Here is a 17,131-nt window from a genome sequence, read left to right on the forward strand (position 1 = left end):
AAACATTGTAAGGCCCGGATAGAGTAGAAATAGAGAGAATGTTTCGAATTGTGGAAGAGTCTAGGACCAGAGGGTACAACCTCAGAATAGGCAGGCACCCCTATAGAGCAGAGATGAGAAATTACTTTAGCGAGATGGTTGTGAATTGTCACAGATGGATGTAGAGATCAAATCAGTAAGGGTGTCAAAAGTTAATACTGCTCCTATATCTTGTGTCTTAAATGTCTTATAAATATTCCTTATAACCATTAATGATATGCACAGTAAGCTGAATGATCTTTGTTCTGACATTGTATAAAGTTAGTTTTTCCAGCCTGATTTCCTTGAATACAGTGTGAAATTCTTAAAGAAGAAAGGAAACATAAATTACCTTGAAAAGACCAAATAAAATCTTGTTTAATTTGAGATTACAGTTAAATGCTATGGCTAAGAAGATCAATTGCAACAAGTAACACAAAGTATTTGGCAGTGATCATCTGAGTATTATAGTGGTCATGGTACTTGCCTTGCAACTAGAGAACTGATTTTATAAATCTATTAATTTGTTTCTTAGAACCAAGAAAAATGCAAAATTGTTGCCTTTCATGGTAGAGAAGCTGCCACTCATCATTTGATGGGAATCTTGCACTTCGTGAATGATTCTTAAACACTACAGTGAAATTGGAAAACCTGATCACATCCAACCTCTTTCTCAGTGCTGAACAATTTAGGTTCTCAGTGGACATGCTTTTCAAGCAAAGAATTAAGCAATTGAATCATATGATCATATTGCAGTGCCTTTTATGCAGTGTATGTATAATTTATGATCTGAGTTCATGCTTGTACATTATGGCTTAGTTTCTACTTCATACCTTTAGTTAACAATCTATCAATTAAAGCTACTAATTGACCAAAACATTTTCCAAATTTCTTAGCAGAGCTTTAGGCTAAACACAAAGAACTGAATTTTTTCTCATCAATGTGTAATCTTTAGATTAGATATATTGGCAGTTCTACCACACATACACATGGACACAGCCATATACTTCTGAGTTCCACCAGCGGATTGTTTCTTGCCTTCAATTCTATTTGCTCCACCACTCACAGATTGGCCTCTTTTTAACATCCTCCCTCTTGCCCTCTTGTTGCACTTTTGGTTTTATGCAGGCTATATTCCATCTTCACACTTAGCCCACATGCAGGGTTTTGACCTAAAATGTTGACAATTCATTCACCCAACCACCTTCCCTCCAAAATTCCTGCTCAAGTTGCATTTTGTTTGGTGCTCCAGATTCCAGTATCTGCAGTCTCTTGTGTAATGAAAATTGTCCTTTCACACTCATTTTTCACAGATGTTTCTCCATGGTTGAATATCTGATACTTGCAGTCATCCAATCTTACTTAAATGCAAGCTTTGCTGCTTGCATAATCCATAATCTCCAGCCTGTTCAGAACACTTCGCCTTTACAAACACCAACCTCCTCACTAAGCTCTCCTGGCTTCTCATTGTCCCTGAAAACTAAGTTCATGATACTTGCTTGAAACTCAATTTCTTCCATTGGAACACAGTGCACATCTTACTCCCACTGCACTCCAAAATTCTTTATTGTTTTCGGTCAAACATTTTCTTTGTACCTCTTGGGCACTTGTGTATTTTTTCCCAGTATTTAGAAATGTATGGATTGAAAGTTATGTAATTCACATTGGTGCTTATTGAAGCTCTGACTATTGATCTGTTGGAAAGTGAAGATGTTTTCTTAAGGAGCCGAAATATTTTAGAGGAAAGAAGTTTTTTTTAAAGGCTAACTATGTTTGTTGTAATTGATAGGGACACTGAAATCAGAGGGTGCCATTGCAGATATTCTTGATAAAGGATCCGGTGCTGTTATAATTCTAGATGGCAAGTTTCATTAATATTAATATCATTAATATTTTCATTTTGTGATTCTCATTGTATGTATTAACTACTCAAACCAGTTTTACACTTTTTGTTTGCCTTTGGTAATTATCTTTTCATTTTCTTTAAGATTGTTTGCTATGTTTTTAATTATTGTCAAAATGCAAAAATATAGGCCATTCCGTTGGGTCAGATCAATCTTGGCTATTGCATCCTAGATGTCTACATTCAGATGATATGCAAGCCAGGGTCATATGATATAGAGAGCAAGCTGTTGCCTATGCAGCAGGCTGCCCCTCCAAGCAGCTGGAGTTTTTTTTTGGGGTGTTACTCCCGAAGCGTTCCCCGTGAGTGGGTATAGCTGCGAGGCAGTGCAGGTTTGAGACCTGAGTTTTCCTTCTCCTAAGTAAGCTATCAACCATAGCTGAGAAGCCTCATCTGCCCAAATCAGCTGGTTTTAAGGCATCAGTAGCCTGCCTTTGCTTCTCCTGTAGATAAAAACAGTTCTGCTGGGCTTGTAGCTAAGTCACATATAAAGGCCAAGAGCTGGACTTGGTTGTCAGAGGTTCTGTGAGACACACACTATCGGGAGCTTTTAATCGGTAGTGAGAGCTTATCCCCACTACCCCGTCTACCACAGCTATGACAATCTTAAGGAAAATATAGTATTACCAATAATAAAATGGGATATTTGCCCAGAAAGTTACACATTAAAGGCTGCTTATTTTCAGTGCTTATCTTTGTACTGAAATAGTCTTTTCCATTGGGCAAGATGGAATAGCAATCATATTTTGGTCAATTTGCATCACTCTGGAAATTCATTGAGCACTTCCTTGTGAGATTCACACTTTCTACATCAAATGTTATCATTTCCCCTTTCAATCATTGCTTAGGACATTGGTTCACATTGAGTTGATCATTGATCACTCCCAGGGCATAGACCATAAGACAAATGAGTGTTAATTTGTTTCTCTGGTATGGGACCCAGCTGCTGCAAGCCCTGTTATTTTCTTCAACCTTTAGGCTCTCTGCCCCTGCTACTACAGTCTTATAACCGTGTAGCAATTACAGCATGGAAACGGGCCATCTCGGCCATCTTGCTGGCCGCAGCCCTGAATTTTCCTTGTTCCAATAGCCCTTTCCCTTCTTTCACTCTCCAGATACAAGACATCTTGATCTCCAGGTAGATGACTTATGCCAGTCTCTTGGAATCAATCTCCAGGCTCCTCAACCACAATCACCACCATTAGCTCTCCCATAGCTCTTTGACTGCTGGGTTTCACTATTATTCCACTTTATCAGCTTTTGAGATCTAGCTTTCTTTTTGCACCTGCAAAGGAAAATGTGAAGTGAGAAATGGTAGACCAATAGCCAATTTTGAGATACTGTCACCTTGTTTGTAAAGCATTTGTATAGAAAATATCTGTAGTATCCTGCAGTTGAAAAGAAGAAATGGGATTAGACCAGCAGGCTGCAGGTTTTTGATTTTGTACATTCTAAAGTCGAAGGATATGAGTTTATAAAATGCTTTGCCAATTAAACAAATATTAACCTTTGTGTGCCTAGATCAGCCATTAAATTTGTGAGTTTTTTTATTCTCAGTTCAATTACTGAAGCTTCCAGTGGACTGAATATATAGAAAACTGACAGTAATGCTATTTACTTTCAGTTCATACTTACAATGAAGGAGACTTGATCTGTTATAACCAGTTCTCTGTATTTGTTGTTGGAGCTGGAGGCTTTGGTGGAAAAAAGACGTCTGATAAAGTTAAGGTAAGTATGTTTGAATAATTTTTAAAAATCTCTTCTGTCATGTTAATTTCAAACAATTCAATCATAATATTGTATATATGAGTACAAAGCATGTACTTCCAACCCAAGCACAATGGATATGTGATTCAATTAAAAACTGGTCTTACCAAGCATGGAATATTTTATAGTAAAATTTGTAAACCTGTAGATTCTTGAACTGGTTATAAACCAAAATCTTTGACTTCTTAAATTTTAGCAGTAACATTTTATCGTCATGAGTTAAAATCACTGCAGTCACAAGTGCTGGGAATACATACTTGGTCAAACCTGTAATCTGCTTTTTGTTGAGTTTTGCCTTCCTCATTTTGACTTAGATGAGCTGCAGTTATCTCCAGAACTGACATCTTTGGCCCGATCCTGACATAAATATATGGCCATTGTCACAGACTGAACCAGAGCTTCTGCATTACTAGGATCTTTTTGACCTCTGTAATTCCAATCTGATATATATATCATTATCAAGGTTGCTATATTTCACTTTGTTATATTACCTGTCTCTGACACTGGCTCATTTGCTGGTAATCTTATCTGTGCTTTTGTTACCTCACAGATTTGATTATTCTCTCCAGGCTTTCTGTCATCTTGTATCTTGTTTACCGTTCAAAACTCTGAAAATGCAGTAGATTCCAGCTAATTAGGACACATAAGATAGTACATTTTGGTCCAATTAAGCGGCTGCTCCAATTAGCCGAAGTTGCATCGAATTAGTTAAAAATGTATTAATAAAAGGCAAACCACCATTTAATTGAGTAACAAATTTTGTACTTAAATGAAATACAGATCAAATTAGAACATTATCAGTACTACTGGTTGTTGTCCGTCTATCTGTCGGTGACAGGATATCTGTGGAAGACAATTTATAAAGCAGAAAAGCCACTGGGGCAGTTCCACACTATCGACCTCAGAAGTCTGGGTCCAGTGGTACAAGCGGACATCACAACTGTGGTCTTCCCTGGTTGTAGTGGATGACCGTGACTTCTTCTGTGCCTTGTGGTGTCATTTGCTGTCCATGTGGTGTTGCAGAATCTTTGGATCTCTGCTCGGTCCACTGGAAATGACTATACATGCTAGGATAGGCATGTCCCTATCTGACCAGGGTATGAGAACTGCCAGCTACTCTAACCTGGCATGCACATGACTGGTGCTAGTTAGAATATGTTCAGCAACGATATTCTGCCCCAGTTAAGTGGCATATTGTCCCAAATAAACAAAGGGAATTCCAGCTATTTTCTTGATTTGATTTTTGTTCTTTAAGAATTGCCCCAAATAAGTAGCTGCCCTGATTAATCAATGGCCCGAAATTAATCAGTAACCGAAATCCACTGTACTTAGTTACACCCACTCCTGTTCATACATCACTTTTGTGCATGATCATCTGTGTTAATTGCCTGAATTCTCCAGGGGCTTAGTCAGTCCCTATTTCTGTCACCTCCTCCGATATATCATCAATTGAAAAGTTGGGATTTCTCCATCTTTTTCATAGGAATCATGGTTCCTGGATATAAATTGTGCCTTGTGGGCAGCCTTGGGAGAGACGAAGTCTACGGGGGGGTGGGGGTAAATCCAAACAGTAAATCCGGAGTGGCACCCCTAAGGCGGCTGGACATTATTGAACTTCATTCCAGCAGCTTCTGCAGCCGAGCTGGTGCCAAACATATTGCTTCATAAGTTTTCCTTTGGTCTACACTGGTGAGGCTGAGAGGGAGATCTCAGTATCTTCCACCTAGGTTTGTGATGATGATGATCATCATCCACTGACCTCAACACAGACGGATGCCAACAACAAATAAAACTGACAGCAAGGAATAATTTCCCAGCTGCAGGAAAACACCTGTTGTGTCATTCAATGGACACCTAAATTAATTCTGAAGAAGTGTGAAGTTTTGTGTTTTGGTAGAGTAACCATGGTGAGGAAGTAAATGATAAGTATCAGAAGCTAAACCATTTGGAGGAAAATGAAAGGCATTTGGAATGCATTCAACTGATCCCTGAAAGTAGTGAGAAAAATATATAAGGTGTTAAGAAGGCAAATTAAATATAGCTTTACCTTTTCCATTGGTTACATTTCCCTACTTAGTTCCATGCAAGCAGTTCTCTCTTACATGCCGCCACGTACACTGTAGTTTACAGCAGCCTATTAACCTGTCAGTCAATATATCCTTGGATGTGGGAAGAAACATGAGCACACAGCGAGAATGTATAAACTCTATATAGACAGCATAGAAGGCAGATTGCTGGAGCCATGAGGCTGCTGAATTGCTGCAACATTGTGCCACCTGATGCAATTCACCCAGTACATATTGTGTGAGTCAATTATTCATTGGTTTTGCAGTTGAACTGTATATTTTTTGAAAACATTAATAAAATAAGTCTTTGTTTTGTCCAGGTTATTGTGCAGCCTCCCAATAGACCGCCTGATGCTGTGGTCAGTGATACGACTAGTATAAACCAGGTATATCTTTCTTGCTTATGCCAGTTTTATAAGCTTTATTTCAGTAGAAAATCCATTGTAATGAGGATGAATTTAAAATGCTTCATTGTTTTAATAACAATAGCCAATATGCTTTCAATTCTTTTTTTTGTAATATACTTATTATAGATCTGCCATATTATAGGAGCAGAAGATTGTTGGAAACTGTATAAATATGGAGTAGTGCATTCAGTTTTCAATATTAAGAATTCTGCTAAATGTTATGTTGTGAGATGTGTGCCATTGATGGGAGTAAAATACGGACCAACATGTTGTTTTCCTATAAGTTAGATATAACTTAGAAAATAAAAAGAACACAGGGTTGCCTCAATTAAATGGATGAAAGGAAATTCAGTCCTTTTGCATTATATATTGAATAACTCATTGTCTTTCATCCCACTTGTATATGTGCTTAAAATGTTATTTTAAACCTAAAGTATTCCTATGGTACAATACTGACTGCATGTAGAACAGCCATTAAAATCAAAGCAATATTTGGTATCAAAAAGCCCTGGTGAAACTTAAGATCATTGGATATCAAAGGGGAAGCATTTCAGTGTTTTGAGGCATACCTTGTCTTAAAAAAAGGTGGTTGTGATTTTTGGAGGTCATTATCTCAGCCCCAGGGCTACACTACAGAAGTTGCTCTTGACAGTGACCTTGGTTGGATCATCTTCAGTTGTTTCAATGACATTCCTTCCATCATAAGAGAAAAATGTGAATATTTGTTGATGATTGCATAAATTCATTGTTCCTCAATGAATGAAACAATGTTTGCCTGCATACCCAGAGAAACCTGTGTGCATAGATTCAGAATTGGCTTGCCCATGGAAGACAGAGTGTGGTTGTGGATAGAGTATATTTCGCCTGGAGGTTGATGACTAGTGGTGTTCTGCGGTGATCTGTTGTGGGCCCACTGCTCTTTGTGATTTTTATAAATGACTTGAATGTGGAAGTGGGAGAGTGGGTTAGTGAGTTTGTACATGACACGAAGTTTGATGGTGTTGTGGATAGAAACTTGTTGAGCCTTATAACAGGGCATTGATAGGACACAGTGCTGGGCTGAGAGGTGGCAGATGGAGTTAAGTGTGAAAAGTGTGAAGTCAGTCACTTTGGAAGGTCAAACTTGATGCCAGAATACAGGGTTAATGTCATGATTCTTGGCAGTGTGTGGAGAAACAGAGTGATCTTGGCTTTTCTCCTAGGAGCGAAGGAGGATGAGAGGTGACTTGATAGAGGTGTACAAGATGATAAGAGGCATAGATTAAGTGAAAAACTGGAGACTTTTTCTCCAAGGTGGCAATGACTAATATGAGGGGCATAATTTTAAGGTGATTGGAAGAAAGTATGGGAGGATGTCAGAAGAAGTTTTTTTCTACAGGGTGATAGGTGTGTGATACACACTGCCAAGAGTAGTGGTAGAGGTAGATACTATAGGGATATTTAAGAGGCTCTTAATAACACTCAGGTTATGACCTTAACCTCCACAGATCCTGCCTCTTAATTATAATGGTTACATGAGTAAATCAGACTAATGTAAAAAGCACAACAAATTTAATTGAATATGAAATATGTGCTGAAATACTGCAAACTTGTAATGCATGACATGCACTTTTGAATGTTATGGAATACTGTACTGAATAAGAAGGGAATAATTCCTTTGTTACAGGCTGCTTTGTATCGATTGAGTGGAGATTGGAACCCTCTGCACATAGATCCAACTTTTGCATCTTTTGGAGGTGATGTTCTTTCATTCTATTAATGTCCATACATATTGATTTCTGCTTTGAATGAACACTATTTTGAAGCTTGCACGGCCTTCTCGGATAGTGAATTCTAAAGTTTGACACTGAATGAGATATTTTTCCTCACCTTAGTCTTAAGTGGCTACCCATTGTTCTGAAACAATATCCCCTGAAACAGTATCCAATATCCTTTCCTTTCAACTAGCCTATCTCAACTTTTCAGAATTTTGTAAGTTTCAGCTTAGTTGTGTCATTGGCAAATTTATAGGTGGCGTTTGAACTGTGCCCAGCCACATAGTTGTGCGTGTAGTGAGAGTAAAGCGATGGGCTTATACTCATCCTTGTGGTCTGCCAGGTTGTCAGTGAGGAGGAGATGCTATTTCTGATCTGTACTGACATTTATTCTTCTGATGAGGAAAGCAAGGAAACAGTTGCAAAGGGAAGTACAGAGTCCCAAGTTTTAGAGCTTTTTGATTACTACTGAGGGTAGATTTCCATCTGTGCCAGGTTGAGTGCCGAGCTAGCCACTTGGCCTTGTAAAAAAACAAGGGTCGAGTCAGGAACATTCATACCGTGACCCAGTTAATCCAAAAGGAGACCAATCCTGACACTATGCGCCAAACAAGAATGGCTGACTCTGGTGTGACAAGCTATGAAATGAAATGACTACAGAGGGTATGATGATTTTGAACACAGTTGATGTAGGTATTGCTATTATCCAGGTGATTGTAGGCTGAGTGGAGAGCCAGTAATATTGTATCCTCTGTAGACCTATCTCTCATGAGGCAAATTGCAGTGGGTCCAGGTCCTTGCTTAGGCAGGAGTTGATTCTGGTTGATCAACCTATCAAAGTACTTCATTACAGTAGATATGAGTGCAAGAGGTTGAGGCAATTCACCCTGCTCTTCTTGGGCACTGGTATGATTTTCACCCTTATGAAGCAGATGGAAACCTCCAACTGCAGTAGTGGGTGACTGAATATGTCCTTGAACACATCCGCCAGTTGGTTGGAACAGGTTTTCAGCACCCTACCAAGTACACTATCAGAGCCTGCTGTCTTGTGAGGGAAAGAGGTTCTGATGTCAATCTCTGAAACAAAGTTACAGAGTCACCAAATACTGCATAGATTTTCATAGATGTAGTTTCATTATCTGTTTCAAAGCCTGCATAAAAGGCACTGAGTTCATCTGGAAACATCACAGCCATTCATGATATTAAGTTTCTCTTTTTACTATGTAATGACCTGTAAACCCTGCCAGAGTTGGTGTGAATCCTATTCGGTCTTTAACTTCAGTTGGAATTGCTTTTTCACTCTTAAAATAGCCTTCTATAGGTCGCACTTGGACTTTTTGTATAGATCTTGATCATCAATTATGAATGCCACAGATCTAACCCTCAGCAGATTATGAATGTCCTGGTTTATCCATGGCTTTTGGTTTAGTTATGTCCAGTATGTTCTCAAAGGCAGACTATATAAGTGCAGTGAGAATCTGTAGAGAGTTTGTAAGTTTGTACATGTTTGTACATTCTCCTTGTGACAAAAGGGTTTACTCCAGGTGCACCGATTTCTTTGAGCATTCCAAAAATGTATGAGTTAGTAAGTTGTGGATGTACTATGTTGTTGTCAGATGCATGGTGACACTAGTAGGTTGCTACTTGGACTGATTTCACAATTTACTGTATGTATTGATGTACATGTGAAAAATAAAGCTGTTCTTTATCTTTGAAAGACTTCCTTGCCTCTGAAATCAAATACCTTTTGGTAAAGGTGAACATACCGTTTGCCCTCCTAAATTGCTGTCTGTACCTGTGAATTGAGCTTGTGAATCAGTGCACCCATGCTTCTTTGAATATTGACCTTGCCCAATCTGTCAGCATTTAACAAGTTGTGTGCTTTTATGTTAGGTGCACTAAAATGGATGATCTGACACTCACATTGTATTCCACTTATGACTTTATCCATTTGCTTGCCATCTGCATGCCTGCTGAATCCTCTTTACATCTTTCTTCAGGTTCATAACTTGGCACATTTTGTATATTTTCTTCTTAAAGACAGATGCAAATTAATTAATCTCACTGCAGATTCCTTACTCCCAATTATAAATTATGATTACTCCTGCCTCTCTCTGCAGTGCGACCACAATTGTCCATGCTAGACTTCTGCTTTTAATTCACGTATAGAAATTTCTTAATTTTTTTTTAGAAAAACAAGATTCTGCAGATGCTGGAAATACAGAGCAACATCCACAAATTGCTGGAGGAACACAGCAGGTCAGGCAACATCCATAGAGGGAATAAACAGTCAATGTGATGTTTCGGGCCAAGACCCTTCATCAGGATTAGAAAGGAAGCCAGAATAAGAAAGTTAAGGGAGGGGGAGGCAGAGGAGAAATTGTTCAACAGTCTTTACATTTTCCACTTATCACCTCCCAGCTTCTCACTTCATCCCCCTTCCCCCTCATATGGTTTCACATGTCACCTGCCAACTTGTGCTCTCTTCTTCCATCCACCTTCTTATTCTGGCTTTGGCCTCCTTTCTTTCTAGTCCTGAGGAAGGATCTCAGCCCGAAACATCAGCTCTATTCCTCAGCATAGGTGTTGTCTGACCTGAGTTGCTCTGGCATTTTGTATGTGTTGCTCTAGTAAATATTTAGGTTTTGTGAATGTGTCCTCTCATCTTGCCTTTGTTCTTCCTTTGCCAAGTTATAAATCTGTCTCAATCCTCAGCACTACTGCAGTTTTTGGCAACTTTATAGGTTTATACTGTTGGCTTAATACCATCTTTAATTCTTCTTGTCAGTTGTGTTTCACTTTTCCTCTTGGGATATGGGATATTTTGGGATATGAGGCTGTGTCCACTATTCTTAGCAATATAAATCAGAGAGACATGATGTGTCAGTAAAAACTTGGTGAGCTAGCATGGTGCTTGAGAATAATACATGTGGCAGTTATCCTACATCTGTGATAGGCTAAAGAATGTGAAAAACACGAGATTCTGCAGATTCCAGAGGAACACTGAACACTGGAGGAACTCAGCAGGTCAGATATCATCTGTGGAAATGAATGGACAGTCAACATCTTGGGCTGAGAAAGGAAGGCATTAGATGCCAGAATAAGAAGCTGGGGGGAGGGGAAGGAGGGCTAGCTCAAAGGTGATAAGTGGGGCCAGGTGGGTTGTAAGATAAAGGGCTGGAAGAGGAGGAGGGGAAGGATATCAATGGCAATGGCTTGAGAATTGATATGAGCAAATTGATTCTGCTTGGGTGGTGTCATTACTTCATTATTGTTGCAGTGGTATTGTTTCTGGCAGGGGATGAATATAACCTTTGCAGATAGGGGAAAGACTTCGACGGGTTACAAATTGAGCTACCAGTCTTTGTTTCTGTCCTTGTAGCCACGATGTTGAAATAATGATCTGACTAGGTTTTGGGCAGTAATTTTCATAGTGAGCAGGAGACATAATAACAACCTGCTGGTTTACGATGTTAAAAATTCCTTTTTGTCACTTTTTATGAGCTCTGTGCCTGAAGATTGCAAAGATCTTGGGTCTTCGGGCCCACAGTGAAAGATTTTCCGGCCTCCCGGATGACACACGAGTCTCCTGCCATGACACCAACCCTCGATCTGCAAGTCTCCAGAGCCCCAAGATCTTAGGCTTCCAAATACAAACTGGACTCTCAGGCCGAAGCCTGGTGTTCGGAACAACAATGTCTAGTCCTGAAACCCTGTGAACAGGTCCCATTCCTGCAAAGGACCGAAGTCTGTGTGTAACTCCAGGTAGGGTCTTCAAAAGAACCCTGAAAGGGAAAATTAAAGATATTAAAGATAGAAAGAGAGCTGGTTCCAAAGATGCAAGCAAAGGAATCGCCATTTAGCGCCATCTTAACTCCGCCTCGAACTGAGTTCATGCCATTATCGTTGATGCCCTTACTAATCAAGAACTTATCAACCTCTGCTTTAAACATATGCAATAACTTGGCCTCCATAGCTATCTTTGACAAAGAATTCCACAGATGCTCCACCCTCTGGCAAGTGAAATTCCTCGTTATCTCTGCTCTAAAGGGATTTCTTTCTATTCTGAGGCTGTACCATCCTTTCTTAGATAAGGGGCCCAAACTGCTCACAATACTCCAAGTGAGGTCTTGCCACTGCCTCATAAAGCCTCAGCATTGCATCCACGCTTTTGTATTCTAGTTCTCTTGAAATGAATCTACTTGCAGTTTTCTTCCTTTCCACTGACTCAACTTGCATCTGGAGTATTGCCTTCATTTCTGATCACCCCGTTATAGGGACAATGTCAAAGCATTGGAGAAGATGTAGAAGAGCAGGATGAATCCATGAAAAGCATTGGCCCAGATGGGTACCCGACCATGTAGTAAAGACCTGGGCCTGGTAGCACTTACGTTTACAGTTAAGTGGTTTTGAGAGTTTGGTGATGAAACATATCAACTCCTGCCTGCAACATAGATCTGTTTCATTTTGCCTACTGATGCAACAGGTCCACAGCAGATGCTGTCTCAGTGGCTCTTCACTCAGTTTGGAGCATATGGACAGCAAGATGCATGAATCAGGTAGCTTTTTGTCAACTACAGCTTGGCATTCAATACCATCATTCCCTTAATAAGCTCCAGGATCTTGGCCTCAATGCCTCCTTTTGCAATTAGATCCTGGATTTCCTCAGTTGCAGATCCTAGTCAGTTTGGATAGGCAACGACATCTCCTCCACAATCTCCATCAGCATAGATGCACCAGAAGGCTGTGTTCTCATCACCTTGCTCTACTTGCTTTACACTGATGGTTGTGGGGTTATGCATAGCTCCAATGCCAGATTCAAGTTTGCTGACAACACCACTGTTGTTGGCCGAATTAAAGGTGGTGATGAATCAGCATATAGGACGAAGATTGAAAATCTGACCGAGTGGTGCAGTAACAACCTTTTATTCATTGTTAGCAAGCCCAAGGAGCTGATTATTGACTTCAGGAGAAGAAAATCAGAGGTCCATGAGCCAATTGTCATCAGAGGATCAGAGGTGGAGAGGATTAACAACTTCAAATTCCTCGGTGTTACTATTTCTAGGGAACTGTTCTGGGTCCAGCATGTAAGTGCAATTATGAAGAAAGCACAGCAGTGCCTATACTTCCTCAGGGGTTTGCAGCGATTCGGCATGACATCTGAAACTTTGACAAACTTCTATAGATGTGTGGTGGAGAGTATATTGACTGGTTGCATCACGGCCTGGGATAGAAACACCAATGTCTTTGAATGGATACAGCCCAGTCCATCACAGGAAGCCCTACCAACCACTGAGCACATCTATATGAAATGCTGTCATAGGAAACCAACATCCATCATGAGGTAACACCCCCCCCCCCCCCCCCCCCATTCAGGGCATACTCCCCTCTGGCTGTGACCATCAAGAAAAAGGTACTGGATCCTCGGGACTGGCGCAACACCACGTGCAGGAACAGTTACTACTCCTCAACAATCAGGCTCCTGAACCAAAGGAGAATAACTTCACTCGCCACATCATTGAAATGTTGCCTCAACCAATGAACTCATCTTCAAGGGCTCTTCATCTTATGTTCTCAATTTTATTGCTTGCTTGCTTGCTTATCTATCTATCTATCTATCTATCTATCTATCTATCTATCTATCTATCTATCTATCTATCTATCTATCTATCTATCTATCTATCTATCTATCTATCTATCTATCTATCTATCTATCTATCTATCTATGTATTTATTTATTTATTTATGATTTCTTCTTTTTGTATTTGCACAACCTGTTGTCTTCTGCACTATGGTTGAACATACTAGTTGGTTGGCATTTTATTGATTCTGTTATGTTATTTATAGATTTATTGAGTGCACCAAGAAAATTAATTTCAGGCCCGTACATGGTGACATATATGTACATTGATAATAAATTTGTTTTGAATTTTGAACCAGGATTCTCCCTGTATTAGTGGTCATGTGGTATATAAGGAGATGTTGGATAAACTTGTGTTGGTATCTCTGGAGTGTCAGAGACTGAGGGGAAACCTGATGAGATTTATTAAGTTGAGGCATAGACAGACAGCCAGCAATTTTTCTCTGGGTTGGTGTTTAAATACATGCTGGGAAACATGTATTTAAAGTCAGAGGGGGTAAGTTCAAAGGAAATCTGCAGGGCAGGTTTTTTTTTAAACAGAGTAGTTTTATGTTTAGAGCATTGTTTTTTTTCACTTTCTCATTTGATCTTTTTTTTTCATTTTGTTTTCCATTGTTTCTTTAAAACCATAAGGCTGCAGACAGGGATGGTAGTGGACTCAGATATCATAGCCTTGACTATTATCATCCTGTGGACTAGTAGTAGAAAATGCGAGCATCTGTTAAGAGATTCAGATACAAAACAAACCTTAGAACAGCTTTCTATGGTGGGGTAGTGGCACTTCATGATAATTTGTGTTTGCTAATGTAAGGCTGGAATTATCAGTAAGTAGCTCCATTCATAGTATGACAAAGTTATACTGTTCAACATGTTGAAGGGGGAAGTTCTTCTCTGAAAACATCCTGTAGCTTTTATTGGTGACCTGCATCTGTAATCACCTTACTGCACATTGGTATAATTTCAGTGTATAGAAAGTTTTTCATTTCATTCTGATTGGCCAGTTCTATTAGAGCCCCTTGTTATCATGTTTTAGTGAATGCTGCTATGATATTAAGAGTATCAGCTCTCACCACTACTTTTAGGTTCTGTGATACTTTCACAAAAAATCTATCAACTGATTTGATTGGAAGGCTAAAAGAAATAGGATATCGTTTTAGTCTTTATTGTAGTAGCTTTTGTTTAATGCGTTATTAAAATAAGGTTAAAGCCAATGTAAGAAAAATTGATTACTCAATTCAACATTTTACTTGATTCATTTTAATACAGTTTCCTCAAAGCAAACAAATAAATATATAAACGGATAGGCCATAAAACATAGGACAGTACTGTGCTGTACTGTTCTGCAGCCCAAAGTTTTGCATAGACCTTTTAATGCTTCCCTCCCACATAACCGTCATCATTCTTTGATTAATGTGCCTCTACTACCTTGGCAGCATGTTCCATGCACCCACTACTCTACGTTTAAAAACACACAATCTCTGACTTCCCCCCCTCCCATACTTTCCTCTAATTACCTTAAATTTATGAACCCTGATATTAGTTATTTCCACCTAAGGAAAGGGTCTGGTTTTCCACTCTATCTGTGTCTCTTATCATCTTATACACTCCTTTCAAGTCACCTCTCACCCTCCTTTGCTCCAAAGGGAAATCCCCTAGCTTACTCAACCTATCGTCATAACAAATGCTCTCTAATCCAGGCAGCAGCCTGGTAAGTTTTCTCGGCATCCTCTCGAAAGCTTCCACTTCCTTACTGTAATGAGGGAACCAGAGCTGAACCCAATACTCCAATACTCCATTAGAGTTTTATAGAGCTGTTACTCAGAGTTATAGTACAGCAAATAAGACACCCGTAGTTGTGCAGAAGCTTCCTTATTTCAGTGGAAGAAGCTAGCACTGTCACTGCAACCATCTACAAGAAGTTGCATCCTGCACATCTTGGCAATGGATTCAACGTGGGTGTTGAGGAGAGGAACTTCCAGTGAGTGAAACATGGCAATTCAAGAATAACAAATATGTGCGTTGCAAGAAGCAGAACAGCCTCATGTTAAAGCTGCAACTAGCAAATGGTCATACACAATTTGGGATCTTACCAAGGCCAAGCCATGAGATACTCTATAGAATTATTCATGAATTTATTGGATGCATATGAGAAAATAATTCATCCATCTTATGTTAGCTGTTACTTTATATCTTGTATATAGTAGTAACTTGTGTTCACTCCAAACGTTATCTTAAACCTCAAAGAAGTATTGGGAAAATATACGTCTATAGGAAAATTCAGATACATGAAGAGTAGAAGAGAGGTGAGAGTAGATATTAAACTGCTGGAACATGATGCTGGGGAGATAGTAATGGAGGACAAGGAAACAGTGGATGAACTTAATAAATATTTTGGATCAGTCTTCACTGTGGAAGACACTAGTAGTATGCCAGAAAATTGAGAGTTGTCAGGGAGCAGAAGTGAGTGCAGTTGCTATTACTGAGGAGAAGGTGCTTGTGAAGTTGAAAGGTCTGAAGGTAGATAAGTCACCTAGACCAGATGGACTACAATCCAGGATTCTGAAAGAAGTGGCTGACGAGATTGTGGAGGCAGTAGTAATGATCTTTCAAGAACTGCTAGATTCCGAAATGGTTCCAGACGACTGGAAAATTGCAAATGTCTCTCTCATCTATAAGAAGGGAGGAAGACAGAAGAAAGAAATTATAAACTAGTTAGCCTGACTTCAATGGTTGGGAAGATATTGGAGTCCATTAATAAGGATGAGGTTTCAAGTTACTTCGGGGCACATGATAAAATAGGCCAAAGTCACTATGGTTTCCCTTGAGGTGAAATTTTGCCTGAGAAATCTGTGGAATTCTTTGAGGAAATAACAAGCAGGACAGACAAAGGAGAGTCAGTAGATGTTTACTTGGATTTTCAGAAGGCCATTAATAAAGTGTTGCACATAAGGTTGCTTTAGATAAGAACCCATGATATTACAGGAAAGATAATAGTATGGATATAAGATTGTGAGACTGGCAGGAGACAGAGTGGGAATAAAAAGGGCCTTTTCTGGTTGTCTGCTAGTGGTGTCCTGCAGGTTTCGGTGTTAAGACTGCTTCTTTTCGTGTTAACATCAATGATTTGGATGACAATTTTGTGGCAAAGTTTGTGGGTGATACATGGATGGAGAGGCAGGTAGTGCTGAGGAAGCAGGGAGTCTGCTGAAGGACTTAAATAAGGAGAATGAGCAAAGAAGTGGCGGATAGAATATAGTGTAAGGAAATGTATGTTCGTGCACTTTGGTAGAAAGAATAAAGGCACAGAATACTTACTAAATGGGAAGAAGTTCCAAAAATCAGAGTAGAATGGGACTTGGAATTCCTTGTGTAGGATTCCCTAAAGGTTAATTTGCAGGTTGAGTTAGTGGTGAGGAAGACAAATGCATTGTTAGCATTCATTTCAAGAGGACTAGAATATACAAGCAAGGTAGTAATGCTGAGGTTTTATAGGTTTTTATCACACTGCACGGAGTATTGTGAACAGTTTTATCTAAGAGATGATGTGCTGGCATTGGAGAGGATCCAGAGGTTCA

General features: G+C 39.5%; 1 protein-coding gene across 2 annotated transcripts in view; it reads left to right on the forward strand.

Moving 5' to 3' along the window:
- Window positions 1-17,131, forward strand: part of hsd17b4 (hydroxysteroid (17-beta) dehydrogenase 4) — a 109,275-nt gene that overhangs the window by 62,250 nt on the left and 29,894 nt on the right. For both annotated transcript variants that reach the window (XM_059969636.1, XM_059969635.1), the window contains exons 15-18: window positions 1,808-1,879; window positions 3,546-3,649; window positions 6,075-6,140; window positions 7,828-7,897. In XM_059969636.1, coding sequence (XP_059825619.1) covers window positions 1,808-1,879; window positions 3,546-3,649; window positions 6,075-6,140; window positions 7,828-7,897 — 312 coding nt within the window. The remainder of the gene's footprint in view (window positions 1-1,807; window positions 1,880-3,545; window positions 3,650-6,074; window positions 6,141-7,827; window positions 7,898-17,131) is intronic.

The sequence above is a fragment of the Hypanus sabinus genome, chromosome 5 (assembly GCF_030144855.1).
Source record: "Hypanus sabinus isolate sHypSab1 chromosome 5, sHypSab1.hap1, whole genome shotgun sequence".
Lineage (NCBI taxonomy): Eukaryota > Metazoa > Chordata > Chondrichthyes > Myliobatiformes > Dasyatidae > Hypanus > Hypanus sabinus.